The following is an 18,075-nucleotide window of genomic DNA, read 5'->3' as shown; positions in this document are numbered from 1 at the left end:
CTAGAAAGGTACTACAATCATGAATTTACTGCAAATCCCCTACGAGGAGAGATACATTGAAGAAATCGGGATTATTCGTTCAATAGGCCATCGTGTGCCTAATTTCGTACTGTACGATATTTACGGCTGTCAGAGTGTAATGCACTGAAAATGGAGCTTCCAGACACCTGTCAGATGAAGCCCCAAGTTCATCAAGAACATCTGATCAGCTTAAAGCGGAATGCGATCCGAAATAATGACCAAGTTACAATTAATACATGTCATTATCGGCGCTCACCCTTCTTCGCGCGCGCGTGGGGCGTATAAAACCTGCGTGCGCGCACCGATCGACACACAACCAGTCTTCGGCGGCGGCGGAGACGTGCAGCAACATGAAGTTCTTGGTGAGTTCAGTGAAGTGACAGTGACAGTGACGGTTAAGTGAAAAGTAAATTGAAAACGGCTACCTACATTTTATCGATCCCGAATTTTGCACCCACTCGTTGAAAAGGATCTGGATCGTACAGAAGTGACTGAAAAAATCAAATTGGGAACCTGAAAGTTCAAATGCACTTTTGGGACTTTTAGACGCAGAAGTGGCTAAGAGGGCTGGTTTTTCAAAATGGCTCGCACTCGATCATACTCTTAAAAAAAATAAGTTGTGAACACAGCTTATTTTAAGCTCATCGCCCGCTTAGTTACTTATGCTCCTTACTACATGAAATTATATTCATAATGTCATTATTTCTCATTACTGGAAACAACTCTCAAATTATGAGAATACCTAACACATAATTTTAAACAATTTGCTACTCCATACACAAAGTATATTTGTATCAAACCTGCCATACCATTTCCTATTTGCCGAGTGGGTGTATGAGAGTAATTTACTTTTCACTTTCAAAGTCTCAGACAGATGGTAAATTATACCTCCATAACTTACGCTTAAGTGATCCATAAATAGCACTTATTCACTTTGTATATCCGTGTAATTCATTTAAGTAGCTTTATTGCAGAGCGGCTACTAAATATATCAATTACCATACTTTGAATTTGTTAAGTTGTCTATTTAATGTTTAATTGATTTATCATAATTCATAATACTTCAATTTATAAATATAGAAAGAGCAATATAAATTACAAGAAAGAACTAAAATTATAAAGTTTTTGGCGATATATACCTACTACAGATTATAGATTACTTACTGTAGGTGTGGGCGTACAATAGAGTTTATGTATAAATTTATTATTATGCGATGTTGATTAAGTAACATTTACGAATCAACAAAAGTTACAAGTTACAATTATAACACCGAGTTTCCATGATAGAAAAATATAATTACCAAACCCCTAAATATTTTCAAAAACAAAATTTACTGGAGAGTTTTGCACGAAACAGGCATATTTATTAGGTTTTCTCTATATAAAGTTTCATATTCGAAGTTCTAAGACATTTCCCGCTTTAAATATATGTAAATAAATATCCAACAGTGTATTTTTTAAGATATAATTTGGAATTCCACACTAACAAAAGTTAAATACATTAATGTCATTAAAATTGTCGCTAAATGAAATTAAAAACGTAAAAATTCTAGGTGATTTTTTCCGTGTTTTAAATTATGGTGGAAATGTTATTTACCATCATTGTATAAGTGCACCCTTACTGCATATAGTTATTTCCGCCGGCGACCGTTCCGCTAGTCTCCTTGCGTCTCGCTACGTGCACACTCATACACACGCACCGTTTCGGCTACAAATTAGACAAATTTCGGAGAAAGTCCATTGTTATTCCGGTAAAAGTTCTATGTTATCAGCGTAATACACATTACGCTGTTAAAGTTAGGGTTCTCAATTTAGCATAGAAGGTCACCATCCTAAAAGATACCTACACAAAAATCATTATAGAATTCGATCATATCATAGAAAATCCAATCGAAAATACCAAGATACCTACAACATACCTACACCATACTTAAATCAAAAAAGCATCTCTACATATAATACGCATCTATATAAACGCATCTATGTAATCGAATTACAGTTCCAAATCAAATTACTAGAAAGGAATATCAAATGGTATAAGCATTAAAATGTTTGATACGGACCCTGGGACCCGACGCAGTAGCTGAGGACCCAACATAACAAGGGTAAACGGTAAGATGAGTATTCCTTAGGCAGGCAAAATAGTTAAAGTAAAGGTACCTACAGCAAACATATTGCATTCGTGCCTATCATCTACTTACTACTTACCTAATAACTGCGATAAAATCAGCGCAGTTAAAATGTATCCGTATTAGATGCTTATGTACGAAATAATCATAATATCATGTTTCCTCGGATTAAAGCATGGATTAGGTTTTAAAGTACTCATTATAGCGTGAATTCGTTTGATCAAATTATCATCAATATTTCATTATTCATCCATATTTTTTTTATTTTCATAATATATGTTTGCGATCGCAGGCGACTGAGGTGCTTGCAAAAATGCGAAGACTATGTATGCCTATCATAAATTGGCGGACCATTTATACGTTTTATGCTGCCAATCAATTAAAACCACTATCCATTACGTCTATGTACATTAAGTGATAGTTAAACGAAAAGAAAACCAATTTTATTAAGAATATACAGGGTACATAAATAATCATACAAAAGTAACTTAAATATATCTAAATATTAAAATATTTTAATCTAAAAGGCCTCCGCGGGCTGTACCGGGTGCAAAGGTGCCCATTATACTTGCCGCGTTACCACGTTGGATAGCGATGGCCAACCTTTGCACCTAGTTAAACTAACTTATGAGCTGACTAAATATAGATCATAGGCGTAATACAGTTACGCAATTCATCCAACATGCTCGGCGAGCCGATTACGAATAATTACCGATTACCGCGAGTCAGCGACCGAAAGATTTAATGACAGATAATTGTTCGATAATATTACGAGCAAAATAGATCATCGGAACAATGGTTATGTATGTTGAACCAATGATATTTATTGCCTGAGACTGTTGACTGTTCAGTTGTCAATAAAATATATAAGGAAAATATAACGTTAGACTTGCTTAAACCTCATTTGGCCCGATCCGAACTTTAAGATACATCAATTAATAGATCTAGAAACGATATGGATTAGATATGTCAGTGTCAAATGTGACGTTTCTTCAAACAAAACCGTTACTTTTGACACTGACACATCTAATCCATGTCGTTTCTAGTTGACGTATCTTAAAGTTCGAATTGGGCAGATTGAGTAGTACATCCCAACCCATGTTCCTACACGTAATGTTCCTTTAAAAATGCTGTAGGTAAGTACGTGATGATAATCGGTTATTTTAAAGCTGTAGAGAAAATGATTAATATTAAATAAAAATGTCAGTAAATATGTTTAATAGGTACATTCGCTTTCTATGAGTGCTTATTATTTAATCTCAAATTGCTGGCTAAGTAGTTCCGCCAGTGTGTCTCATTACAAGTGCTCCAAATGATCGGTTACGTATATGCCTATCTCGTTGCTTTCTCTACGAAGTAGCAATTAAACATTCTAACAGCAGCTTACTTCAATAAAATGGTTTGCTTAGCAAATATAGTACCTTGTTTCAGGACAGTAAAATCGAACTGTACCGTTTAGAACAACATTTTTGTGCTTCCTTCATCTATTACGAGCAACACCTAGCTAGAAGTAGAAATACATCTGAATCGAATTTAATCATTGTAAAGTTAATTTGCGTGTGCTTAAAGACTGTATTGTAATGTCGAGATTACTTCATCTTTTAATTGTATTATGCAAAGCAACCTTGTTTTAATTAAGTACACTCGGATTTCTTTCCGAGCTCTAATACCGGGTTTAATTGCATCGATTATTCTGGTCATTCGGGGATTATGCGTTCATTTAATCGCGAGATCTAAAGGATATGACTTTTTATACAGAAACACATCCTGTGTAATTATATTTTCAATCAGAACGGAACGGTTATCTTTGTATTAGATTTAATAGGCCATTGTTCGTTCCAAACTGGGCTAATGCCTGTGTCTAAAGTCTCTTTTTGAACACGCGCCGCCACTTTAAATATAGAACCAGATTTATTCAACGATTACTTCAAAAGTAAAAGTAACATTTTCCACTATGAGGAGAATATGTAGTTGCCAACCTGTTTTCATATCGTATCCGATCGTTATGTAATGGTATTCAAGTCTTGCAAGTGCAGATTAGTCGAGTAAAGGTACATAATTTTCCCGGGTGAGACGTGTTTTCGTTGTCATAACTCGTATTTACAACGGTACGTAATGCAAACTATCTGACTACATTGGATAGCAAAAATATTTATTCTTTAACAAAGCTTAAGAACAAACGTTAATCGTTAATTAAATAAAAGTATACTTATAATTTTATCAATCAATAGTCCTTGAAAGCTTAAGAATATTATACATCATACAAATACATCATCAGAAAGTAAACAAATAAAAGTTAAATAGACGTCTCTGTATGATGTTAACATGGACATAGGGGGAAGTTACGCATAAATAATACATAACATTACACAACGACTGTAAATCTAACAATAGCTCTCATAGTTACAGCTTTTTAGCGTCTCCTATGGTTAATTACTGCACGAGAAACAAGTGAAGATAAACAATTCAAATTCCACGCTCGACTTTGACGCGTTCAGTTACCACTTCCTCGGTTTCCTCTTTTCACTTACGATTACGACATATTTAAAGACATGTTCACATTTTAATGTCGTCGTTTTGTCCACAGGTTGTTTTAGTAGCCTCATTGGCCGTGGTGGCCTTTGCCAGCGAGGAGAAAGGCGCACAGAAACAGGCGGCAGCCGAAGACAAGAAACAGGAGAAGCGAGGAATCTACGACATCGGCCATTATGGCGGCGGCGAGGAGCACAGCTTCGGCGGACAGCAGAGTCATGACTTCGGCGGACACGACTTCGGCGGACACGACTTCGGTGGTCAGGGCTTTGGCGGGCACGAGTCCCACGGCCTGAGCCAAGGCGGCGGCGACTTCGGCGGCTCCCACGGCTCGTGGCAGCCCATCCAGCACCACGGACACGAGCACCACGAGCACGTTAAGCACGTCGAGGTCGTCAAGAAGGTCCCCGTGCCCTACACCGTCGAGAAACACGTGCCCTACACTGTTGAGAAGAAAGTGCCCTATGAAGTCAAGGTGCCCGTGCCCCAGCCCTACACTGTCGAGAAGAAAGTCCCGGTCACCGTCAAGGAGTACGTCAAGTACCCCGTGTACGTCCCCGAGCCCTACACCGTTGAGAAGAAGGTGCCTTATGAAGTCAAGGTCCCCGTCGACAAGCCCTATGAAGTCAAAGTGAAGGTCCCCACCCCTTACACCGTCGAGAAGAAGGTGCCCTATGAAGTCAAGGTCCCCGTGCCCCAGCCCTACACCGTGGAGAAGAAGGTTCCCTACCCGGTGAAGTACGAAGTAAAAGTTCCCCAGCCTTACGAAGTCATCAAGAAGGTTCCCTATGAAGTGAAGGTCCCAGTCGACAAGCCCTACAACGTGTACGTGGAGAAGCCCTACCCCGTGACGGTGGAGAAGCCCTACCCCGTGACTGTCCATAAGCCGGTGCCGTATGAGGTCAAGGTCCCCGTCGACAGGCCTTACAAGGTCGAGGTCGAGAAGCCCTACCCCGTGCACGTGAAGGTCCCGGTGCCCAAGCCCTACGACGTGTACAAGAAGGTGCCCTACACCGTCGAGAAGAAAGTGCCTTATGAAGTGAAGGTCCCCATCGACAAGCCGTACCCCGTGTACAAGGAGGTGCAAGTGCCTCTTGTTAAGGAGGTCCCTTACCCCGTGAAGGTGCACGTGCCCATTTACTTCAAGAAGGAGGTGGAACACCATCACCATCAGCACCACGAGCCTCAGCACCACGAGAGCCACGGGTGGAACTGAGCAGGAGCTACGTTAGGTCTCACACCAGTACCTTATTAGGCTTAGTTCGAAATGTGATCAATTAGTATTTGTAGTGTATATATGTTTGCAAAATTGCAATGGTGCTCGCTCGGCAAGGTTGTGATGGCCCGGGAGACCGGGTCTGGCGGCTGCAGGGCTACCATAGACATCGGGATCCTAATCTTCTATCTGCGTCTCTATCTCGCAAATAAAAGAGAAATAGAGATGCACATAGATCTTTGAATATCGATGTTCGCGGTAACCCTTCTGAAATGAAGGCTAACTTTCCGCATAGAATTGTCTACAATTCGCGGTACCCAGTTGTATTATAGTGATCTGTTATTACTTGTTTAGCTTTTTGTATGCTTTTGTTATGTATGTAAAATAATCAAAGCACTTTGTGCTTTGAATTGAGGCTGACTTATTAAAAAAATGAAATTTTTAAATGTCTTTTTCTTCATTGGACGATGAGAGGTGCAACTGAATTTTGTTCCCAAAAATGTCGGAGCTAAATAACTTTCAGACTTATATAAACAGCATACACTGTTTAGGGTTAGACCGAGATAAGCCTCCAACGATTTTGATAGCACACGCAGTGCAAGTGTTGTTTTAAATGTCAAACTTCCATGAAATTATAAAGTAACACGTGCACTGCGTATGCTATCAAATCGTTGCATATTTTTCTTGGTCTATAAAACATAACCTAATCATTGCTGGTTAAAAGGTCAAGATATTCGAAACGAGAATATCAATAACGCAATAAATGTATGATTATTGATTCCAATGTCGACTAGTAGATAATTAATGCTGGCTCAGTCTCAAGACCAATCGAATTAGAATTTAAAAACTATCTGAGATAAACAAATTATGGTAATTTGTGTCAAATACGTCTCGCAACTAAGACAGTGTCGAGAATTTTACAAATGTTGATGACAAACGAAAGTAGGCTCTACACAAATTTATTTGATTAGGCCACATTAGGCACACGTCGTGACCATTGAAATGGTAACGCGGCCAAGAAAGCGAATAAAATGTGCTGCCATAAAAATATGTGTCTCATAATCCTACATGAAGGCCACAGAAAGCAATGTGCAGAAAACAATGAAATAGTTACAGAAATATTAGAGATTGTAATCCGGTTTAGCATTGAAATGTCGATGTATTCGATAGTAATTGTGCAAGAAATGTAATGGTATTCTCGCAAGTCGCAACATTGATTGCTCTTTTAGCCATGCAGTAATTGTTGCATTACGTGAACGGTGGATGTGTGTTCTCGATGCCTGCGCAACTCTGTATATAACATAATCTAGAAGGACACATGCGCAGATGAAAGGCGTACATGTAGAAGCCATTTTAGGGTTCCGTACCGAAAGATTAAAAACGGGACCCTCCGAAGAATCCGCTGTCCGCCCGTCCGTCCGTCCGTCCGTCTGTCTGTCACAGTTGCAATTTTCACAGATGATGCATTTCTATCGCCGCCATACGAGTAACAACAAGTCCTAAAAACAAAATAAAATAAATATTTAAGTGGGGCTCCCATACAACAAACGTTTTTTTTTGCGTTATGGTATGGAACCCTTCGTGCGCGAGTCCGACTCGCACTTGGCCGGTTTTTGATTGAGTTTGTGTGTAACTACGTAAGGCTAGACGCAGATTCCAGGTCTTGATTGACTGGATAGGTTTACGTTCGCAATATGTATATCATTAATCACTGTAAGAGTATACTCGCCGTATAAACAAATAGGAACCTGATGATGTTCGATCAACTAACTCATCGGTTGATACAATGCATTGGAACATTTGGAACTATTGGAAGATGTTTTGCGAAAGTTGAATGTCTAATTTAGGACTAACAATTATTTACCAGCCAATAATATCGAAACTAACGTCGTTTCATTTATTTTATCTGGAATTTGGCTGATGAAACAGTTGATTAGAATTTTTTGGCATCAATTATAATTTTATTACGAAAGTAATACTAGCAAATGGTAATATGGACAAAACTATAAAAATGTATTGTGTGTGTTTTTTTTAATCTTGGTCTTCAATACTACAATAATTAGGACTCTGGAGTTATTACAGGATTTTTGAAAACCATTTTACTTTAAAAGTTTCAGATCAAGTAGCTTTTTCAACAACATAAAAACTAAATCAAATTGATTTCACTTTTTAGGGTTCCGTACCCAAAGGGTAAAACGGGACCCTATTACTAAGACTCTGCTGTCCGTCCGTCCGTCCGTCTATCACCAGGCTGTATCTCACGAACTGTGATAGCTAGACAGTTCAAATTTTCACAGATGATGTATTTCTGTTGCCGCTATAACAACAAATACCAAAAACAGAATAAAATAAAGATTTAAGTGGGGCTCCCATACAACAAACGTGATTTTGACCGAAGTTAAGCAACGTCGGGCGGGGTCAGTACTTGGATGGGTGACCGTTTTTTTGCATTATGGTACGGAACCCTTTGTGCGCGAGTCCGACTCGCACTCGCCCGGTTCTTTGTGTGTTAGGGTGCTTCGCGCAGAAACAACGCCGTAAGGTCGTAACACGCTAACACAAAAAAGTGAAATTAATTTGATTTTGATTTTTTTGTTGTTGAAAAAGCTACTTATAACGCTTTTCAACAATCCTGCAATATGTAACTCTCTATTAGTAGACAATGATTTCAAAGTAATATAATATTACGAAGTAATATCAATGTCTATAGTCCTTAATATTACAGTATTGAAAGATCTTCATATTTTAGCACTTCGCTTGCATTGCATCGCTATTTTGACCTTGACTGAGTTGAAGAATCACATAAAAATCGCGCAATATCATACCTCAGTTATTAATGTCAAATTCATCACCGATCAATAACGTTTTTTTTACAGATCGCCGGCGCATCTATTACGATTCTTTCGATTTTAATGACTGTGCGCACGCGATGACTCGCCTGATCCGGAGGCTTGTTCAAATAGTAAAATCTTATTATCAGTTGTTATGTGTGTTGTAGAAAATGTTAATGTTGAATGCTGACAGATTATATCTGTAACAAATTGATAACAAGATATCACTATCTGAATGAGCCTCTATGTTAGGTCATATCAGAGAAATGAGTAGACTTAATAGAAATATTATGACATGAATGACCTACTGACAATAGATTAGACTAGATAAACCTAATGGCAATAGACAATAAAAGTATACCTACGGATGACATCAATCAAAATAATCATGGTATGAAAACAATTTTAAAATAAAATAAAGAATAATACGCGTTTAAATTTGTTTAGTGTTTTTATTTTAAAATCCAGATATAATAATAACATTTATTTATGTTGAATAACATTTATTTATGTTGAATAACATTTATTTATGTTGAATATAATCTAGATGTTGACAGTTACATGAATATATTTTTTGTCCATATAATTATTTAAACAATTTTGACTTAAACCTAAAATGTAGGTAGAAAGTTGTGCATGTGTTTTATTTAACATTTTAAATCAACTAGGGTAACGTGGGGTAAGATTATCACCGGGATAAGGCTATCACTTGTATGGAATCCTCAGGTACTGGTACCTCCTAGGTACTGTTTGTCTTGCCCCGAGCAAAATATATACTATGTTAATCTTACCCCACCTTACCTTATTACATACGAAGTAAAATAAATAATAAAATATTTTATTTAAGATTCCTATGACTTTGTTTCGCCATTTGCAGTAAAGTAAACGCAGTTTCTGCAACATCCGCGCAACAAGTAAAATGAAAAGCAAATATAATAACTAACCCGCTGATAATCTGTCAATTGCTTCATCAGTGTGTCATATTAGTTGGACGTGGTTTTACTCGGGACTATAATAATTACTTCCCGCAGTAATTTGAAAGCGATTTTGCGTGGGTTTTGTATGAAATGCGTGGGGTATGTTATTTATGCTTATGTAAATGCTAATGTGAGAAGTAGAGTAACATAATTATTATTTACATAATATTATAGACGTGCTACTTTATAAGTACCTACCCGAGATATAAGTATCATTATCATTGACTTGTACTCTTGGCAGCGGTCCGTCACAAATGAGCTACGGTGAATGAGCGGTCGAGTTGAGCTGGAGCGAGGCCAGAGCGGTCGCTGAAGATAGGAAGGCGTGGCGCGAGCTTGTGAAGGCCCTTTGCACCTCTGGCCCCTCGGGGGTGCCACAGGACAGCAACAACAACAATCATTGACTTAAATCTAGATTAGAAAATTAAATCTAGAGACCAAATTGTCCACACCAATTTTTCTCATAAATATTAGTATAACTAACTTCTATCAGTTTAGTCCCACCGTAAACTCAATATTTAAGGCTTGTACTTGGGTATTTAGTGACGATATAGGACATAGACAGTCCATATTTCTAGACTAATATTAGATAACTACCTATTAAACAATTAAATGCTGAGATTTAGGTAAACCTAATATGACTAATCTGTACCTGCATCGCAGTCAGAACAAGAAAGCTCACTTGCACTAACATATTACCTTGAAGCTCTCAGCTAGGTATTCTCGATGCAATTAAAGCAATTTGGCACAATTGGAGCAATTCCATATCAACAAACTTGCGTAAGACAAGAGCACCTTCCATTACTTGCAACAATAAATGCGAGGTCACCGTATGGGTGAAATTAATCGTTATGCAGTTTTATTACAATCACTTTCTGTGTCTCAAAAGTTATGGAAAAATTACTGTACCACGATAGATCACACACAACCACACGGTACGGTGCGGTGGGTACGGTGGTACGGCAGTACTATTAGCTATTCTGTGTCACAACTGGCCAAGACAAATTCAATTTAGTATGTCTAAAAAGATCAGAATAGAAATGGAATGGAGAACATTTTCTAGGCTTTTGGAGGGTACAGTCTCCATCAGATACATCGGAGCGGCCAAGGTGTTCACAATATCTGCACACGCACTTTAACACTTTGACAATAGAGGCGTGTTCAGATATTTGTGAGCGCCTTAGTCGCTCCGATATATCCAATCGCGACTGTACCTATTACCTACCTTACTAGACTGCGAAGTTCCTACTCTCTTTTTACTCATGTTACTGTTGTTTACCAATCCTATCTCGATCGTCTTTTTCGATGCTATGAAATATCAGTGGGCACCATACAAATGATACTTATCTTTAAGCCTACGCCGTGAGAGGCCGATATTACAAAATTGAGAGAAACAGTATGACTTTCCGCGATCCATAAATATTAATAATAGGAAGTGTGCTAGCGGGTTAGACGGCCGCCGCGGGCTGCCATTCACGGCCCGACTTGAATATGTGCGGCTCAAGTTTACAAAGCTGCGGGCGCAGTACGATTCCAATTTTATTGCCTATCACTATGCGCGTCCCTTTCACACTTACATACTTGTTAGAACGTGACAGGCATGGTGAGAAGCGACAAAAATGCCACCGTGCTGCCGCCGCTGACCATGACAGTGTTGCGCTGTTTATCATCAATGGTTATCCTGCAATTTACCGAGAGCCCAAAACAATTAGTTACGGTAGTGATCTTATTGGGATGTAACCTAAAAGATGGCTCACGCTGATTGATGCAGGCGGAATGAAGTGAAAGTCGTGCGTGATGGCTCCTCTACACGATGGGCCAACGCCGGCCACTCCAAGGGACGCATTTATGCGTTAGAGGGAGCAAGTGATATTGCTATCTCATTCTACCGCATGGCTGCATCCCTTGGAGTGGCCGGCGTTGGCCCATCGTGTAGAGAAGCCGTGAGATGCGCTATGCGCGCCAATCACCAAGACGAGCACCAAGGTCGTGTCAAAACCTGTTTCAAACCATATCAAATTGTTAATTTATAATCGATATCCGGGGCTAAGTTGTAGGTCCTAGTCTAGGGTGGCCTCCGCTACTTCAATTACAATACAAACCTTATCTTCTATAAGTAACAAAATAACACAAGGCATTATATTCTTTAAGCTTCCTATTTGATAGTTGTAGGGCTCATGGAGCGTCAGTTTGCCAAATTTGGCGTGGTAAACTATTAGCACCGTTGCGATCCCTCACGGACTAATACGGTATCAGACCACAGTCATACGTAAACAATGTGATATATACAGTCGTATCGGGAATGCCAGCTTTAGACTCAAAACTTCCACGCGTTACGAGAACCTTGCGTAACTCTGGCGCAGCCTCCAGATGTCCACCAATAGACCAGATTTTAACGACTAAATTAATTAATGATAATGATGATAATGATGATGATGGTAATGATTAAATACGAGAATTATCTGCACACAGACTTAAATTTAAGGGTATATTTACATACTCTAGATGAAGCAAATATCACGATTTGTATTGAAACCAAGCGTGCCGACTTTTTACCACCTACTGTGACGTCACAGCCGCAATTTAGTGATGGGAAATCCTAACCGATTCAAAGACACCAATGCCCCTCTGCCCCGCTACGATTCAACTGTCTTGCTCATACTCATAAATTTTATATCTGCGGTCAAGCTTTTCGACTGTTATTGCAGCGCCATCTTTTCGTCCAGCTGGAATACAATATTATTATTATATATATTCTTCATGCACAGTCGTGCATCAGTCGCACCGCGAATGCCGGCTTTAGCCCCAAGCTTCCACGTGTTACGAGAACGTTGTGCAACGCCGGCGCACCGCGGCCAGATGTCATAATTAACGACTAAATTGATACGAGAATTATCTGCATTTGCGACGTTAATCTGCTAGCAAGCTTTACTCGGTGCGCTCGACATGTTATGCAAATATTGAGGGACATTAATTGCTCGAAATAATCTTGGGACACTTTTTTCTCATATTAAGATCTCGCGATTCTGAGTAGATATAACCTAGAAATTACCAAAATAGTGTAGCGTATAGCGTCTATAAATAAAATGGACCAGAGGGCCGATTTTTGAATTTCGACCGCTCGAAATCATGTATTTCGTTTTTCGTTCAATAATATCTCCACGACTAAGCATTTAAATTCTAGTAATATAATTGATAACGAGTGGTCAATAGCACTCGATACACCATTTCTATCGCTCGTGTTTCTAAAGTTAGCATTTCGCCATTTTCTACAAATTTTTGAGTGACGAAATCGAGCGATTGAAATTCCAAAATCGCCCCCCAGCAGGCGTATTACGCATGATTTTATCCACGTAATATAATAATTGTCACTTACAAGTTTTATCACGCTGTCACGTAGACAATAACGACCATCATATCCGTACAGGTTCGTCTGATAGCGGCACAATACAAAGCAGTCAAACATTTGCATACGTCGGTCAAATTAAATTACCATAGTAACCGCGTACACATAATATAACAGTTAAATAACTTGATGCCTAACGGAATCATAACAACCGCAACTAGACTGGTTTCAGTTTAGCGCGTGCGCGTAACGTTTACTGCGAGTTACGTTAGCGAATAACTATATTAATGCGTTAAATAATAAATTAATATAATAAATTAATATATTAATATATATTAATATATTAAATTAGTATAATTAATTGTGACAAATATTGAAATGTGCGCTTTAATTTAATTTTTTATGTAAATTGCCAAAACTGGTTTAGCTAGATGTAGGTATGTTCAGAAAATAAAGTTTAGACTTCTGCCCGCGACTATGTTTGCGTAAAATTAGTATTTTCAAATACGACCCATCTTGCTGCAATGAAAACTGTCCTATAGGTATCTTTCCCCGGTATTCAAGCTCTCTATAGGTACCTATATGTACTACATATTTATTTTCATCTAAATCGGTTCAACGGTCAAAGTGTGAAAAGGTAACAGGCAAACAGACAGACATACCTACATACTTTCGATTTTTTATATTACTTAAGGTAATGACATTGGACATTGGGTATGTCCAATGCATTAAAATAATTAAATATGGAAGATATTGCAACTTTTGATTGCGGGATATTTAAATTTTTATGATATTCATGAGAATTGCCAAAACTGGTTTAATTAGCTGTGTTTTGAAAATAAATAGTTTATTCATGTATTAGTATGCCATATAAATGAGTAACGTAATGTAAACATTGCACAAATTAAATGTTTTGTAATGTACGAGTACCAATGCTTTAAAAGTGTCCCCTGTCAATCGAAAAATGTCCACTACCGGGAATGTATATATTATTGCAAAGGATTACTAAAAGTCTAATTATTGATGTGCAGTCGTTTTCCATTTCAATAGTGCGAAATTTACACGTGGCAAAATTACGGAAACAGGTCATATTTTTTATAGGACTCAAAATTTTCCATAAATGAACATAATGAACGTTTCCCTTGTTTCTTGTGAAATTTTCCTGAAATGTCCTAGAACTTTTCTATATTTTTGGAAACTTTTTGCAACTTGCACATTTGAACATGTACCTAAAAATCAATCATATCTTTGACGTCTAAGTACCTACTGTCTACTGTACACACAGAGTCTGGGTTGTTTTCTACTTTTGCGAAAATACATTGAATGATAAATATTCTCATGTTGACTTGTTTTTCATTCCGTCAGTACAAAAATTTGTTTCTGCAATTAAGAGCGAATGAACTAATAATATATTACTCTACAGCTAATAGAGCAAAACTAATACCATACTGATTTTGATAGTTTACTATTGTAAAATTAAATTAATGCATGTCACATTTATATTTTAATTTTTTGAATGAAATTGAATTGAATTGTATAAACAAGTCTTGTCTGAGCAACCATAATGAGCTAATTAATTAGTGGAAACTGTTTTGGCTTATGTAATATTTAATTGTAATTATCTATATGTGTTATTTTTCGCTGTTTGTTTCCCATTATAAATAAAAAAAAAATAAAAAAAAATAGTTCTCATACTAACTTAATAACGCTACCATAATAAAGATAAAGATAAAGATAAAAAATAGTTTATTCAAGTAGGCATATTACAATGCGCTTATGAACGTCAAATAAATTTACCGGCTCCAACCGTACACCTCTGCCCCGAGAAGATTTAAATCCCCCCTCAATTGGAGGAGGGTATCCCAATATGGGACCGGCAACAAACTCGGCGGGACACATCTTTTCAAAACATTATTACATCTTATAATTAACATGCATTACGAGTAATTAATACAATTTAAATTACTATAGAATTCATGCAATTATACTCAGTGAGTACATAACTTTATAGAATTTGATATAAAAAATAAAAATATATGCACATGAAATCACAAATACGTAGCTCTTTCAGAAAACAAATCAAATCTTACAAAAGGAAAAGAAAATAAAATCAATAAAAGAAATGAGAATACATATTATATGAATCTAACTGATTGTTATGAGATGCTTTCATACAATTTGATGTGCTTTCTTACCTGAGCTGAGTCACCTTTAACTCTACACATAATACAATGTTTTTAATTGCTACTTGTCGTTATTACAGTTTCTGGTTTGGACCATGCATGTTTGTCTGTCAAGTAGTCCTCGACTCTGTAATAAGCCTTCAACATCAATGACTTTTTTAAGTAATTCTTAAGAGCTGGAAAGGGTAATCTTAAAGCATCCTCAGGTAACTTGTTATAAAAATGAATGCATTGCCCAACGAATGACTTCTGTACTTTACGAACACGAAACTTTCTGATAGCAAGCTTATTTTTATTTCTAGTATTATAGTTATGGACATCAGAATTCTTAGTGAAGGAGTCTAGATTCTTAACAACATAAATAATACTATCATATATGTATTGGGAAGCTACAGTTAAAATATTAATTTCTTTAAAAAGTTCTCTTAATGATTCACGCACCCTTAAATTATATATAGAACGAATGGCTCTCTTTTGTAAGACAAATATAGTCTGTATGTCAGCTGCTTTGCCCCAAACCAGAATACCATATGACATTACACTATGAAAATAACTATAATAAACAAGGCGAGCTGTCTCAACATTAGTCAATTGTCTAATTCTCCTCACAGCGTAAGCGGCCGAACTTAATTTGTTTGCTAGTGTTCTTATATGAGGACTCCATTGTAGATTTTTGTCCAATGTTAAACCAAGAAACAGTGCTTTATCTACCATCTCTAAGCATTCATTATTCAAAAGTATCTTAGTATCGACTGGTTTAACATTCGGCAAAGAAAATCGAATGCATTTAGTTTTCTTAGCATTAAGAAGCAAATTGTTCATAGTAAACCAGTTTAGTACATTAACGAGTGTGCTGTTAATTACACTGTAATCGGTAGATTTACGATCAACCTTAAAAAGTAATGATGTGTCATCAGCAAAAAGAACAATTTCACAAAGATTTTCTACTACACATGGCAAATCATTTATATAAACCAAAAACAGGAATGGACCCAAAATAGAACCTTGTGGCACTCCTAATTGGACTACAGTACCGCTAGACCGGGTTTTGTTTACAACAACTGTTTGTGTTCTGTTGTTAAGGTAAGAAGACATAAAGTTTAGGGCATTTACTGACAGACCATAGTGTTCTAATTTCAAAATGAGCGTTCCATGATCCACACATCAACCAGACCAGACATCAACGCGCCCGACATGGACTTTACATCTGAATAATCTGAATGTAATGGAACGCTCCCAAACAGCAGAATTTAGAGATTAGAACTACTGGCATTCTAGTTAAAAAAAATCTGAACCATAATAGACCGCCTGAATAGACATTCATCAGGACTCTAAATTCAGATGTTTGCAAGTATTTTAGAGCCACTCCACACTAGCGTCTCGCGAGCGTCGGTGTCTAGTCAACTCTATGGTAGCTGTTTGACGCAACGTTGGCGCAACTGTGCAGTGACGCCATTTTCCATAGCGTCACCCCATACGCTAGTTTGCGGTGGCCAGGGTCTCAAGGTAAGTCGTCTCTAAGTTTTGACGACCGGTCTGGCCTAGTGGGTAGTGACCCTGCCTATGAAGCCGATGGTCCCGGGTTCGAATCCTGGTAAGGGCATTTATTCGTATGATGATACAGATATTTGTTCCTGAGTCATGGTTGTTTTTCTACGTATTTAAGTATTTGTATATTATATATATCGTTGTCTGAGTACCCACAACACAAGCCTTCTTGAGCTTACCGTGGGGCTTAGTCAATTTGTGTAAAAATGTCCCATTAATATTTATTTATTTATTTTTCTAAGTCTCGCTCGTGCTAATATATGCCATTTTACACTATTTACAGTTGCACTGTTAATCTTGGCAAATAATACCCTCCCAGTAATGTATGTATACGCGGATCGATGACGCGTGTAATTGGCGAAGTCATCGCTGCGGTAATCAGTAAGTGGTTTGCATAATACAGTGGCGCTTGGCACACAAATTATGCATGTTCGCGAGCACATGTTAGAGGCCTTCGTAACAATGACACTGCAATCTTGTGGATACGATGAATCAATGCACAGATTGGCGGAAAGGTGAACGTGTCATGCTTTTTCAGTAAGTTTCAGTTCAAAAAGTAGCTGACTAAAGTATAAGGATGACAAATACGGACGATTCAGAGATAAAACAATGGGAAAGGATTACTTTTTGACTATGTCTGTATTGAAGTTTCCTGAACAAAAAAAAACAAATTAGAACATCTGTTTATGGGTACTTACACTACTTACTTAGATATACATATTATTTGAAGCTTAACATCTTCGCTGCGGTAATTAATGTAACTTGTAATTAAGCATACTTTGGATGGGGTCTTCGGGTTCGGCCCCATACCGCAGGGTCTACCCAAAAAATCCTAGGTAAAGGCTAAGGAACTTGTAAATAAGATGTGCTACTATAAGAAAATATTCAATTTAATATTTTATTAAGCGAGTTCAATACTTTATTACACGTAATTTTACATGTATGGCGATAATTACCTATTATTCGACTTTGATATTTGATTATTTCCGTGCAAAACACACTACAAGTTTCCCGGATGGTTTGGGGCAAAAAATCATATTTACTTTTTCATAGGCAATAATTCTGCCTATTTCCAAGAGATTATCATAAAAAAACTACATCCGTTCATGCGGGAAATAAGAATTTTCCTATGATTAGTTACTCCTTTTACGAGTCTCGTGTCACTCGTAAAAGGAGTAACTACTTCGTTAGTATTAATCTCGCATACGGGCTTTGCTACCAACTCCTACTACTAAAACATCCATTATCATCTTAAATTGATTATACGACAACGGTTTCACTCACTTGAAACA

The 18,075-nt window shown here is 37.5% G+C and overlaps 1 protein-coding gene across 1 annotated transcript; it reads left to right on the top strand.

The window, feature by feature from the left end:
* Positions 1–242: 242 nt before the first annotated feature.
* LOC134678971 (titin) lies at positions 243–6,344 on the top strand. Its single transcript, XM_063537734.1, has 2 exons — positions 243–383; positions 4,738–6,344. The coding sequence occupies exons 1-2, from the start codon at positions 258–260 to the stop codon at positions 5,896–5,898; spliced, it is 1,287 nt and encodes a 428-aa protein (XP_063393804.1). The 5' UTR covers positions 243–257; the 3' UTR covers positions 5,899–6,344.
* The last annotated feature ends 11,731 nt before the right edge of the window (positions 6,345–18,075 follow it).

This window comes from Cydia fagiglandana, chromosome 2 (assembly GCF_963556715.1).
Source record: "Cydia fagiglandana chromosome 2, ilCydFagi1.1, whole genome shotgun sequence".
NCBI classification, from domain to species: Eukaryota; Metazoa; Arthropoda; class Insecta; order Lepidoptera; family Tortricidae; genus Cydia; species Cydia fagiglandana.
The sequence above is the reverse complement of the archived record's forward strand: the minus strand, read 5'-3'. Positions and strand labels throughout refer to the sequence as shown.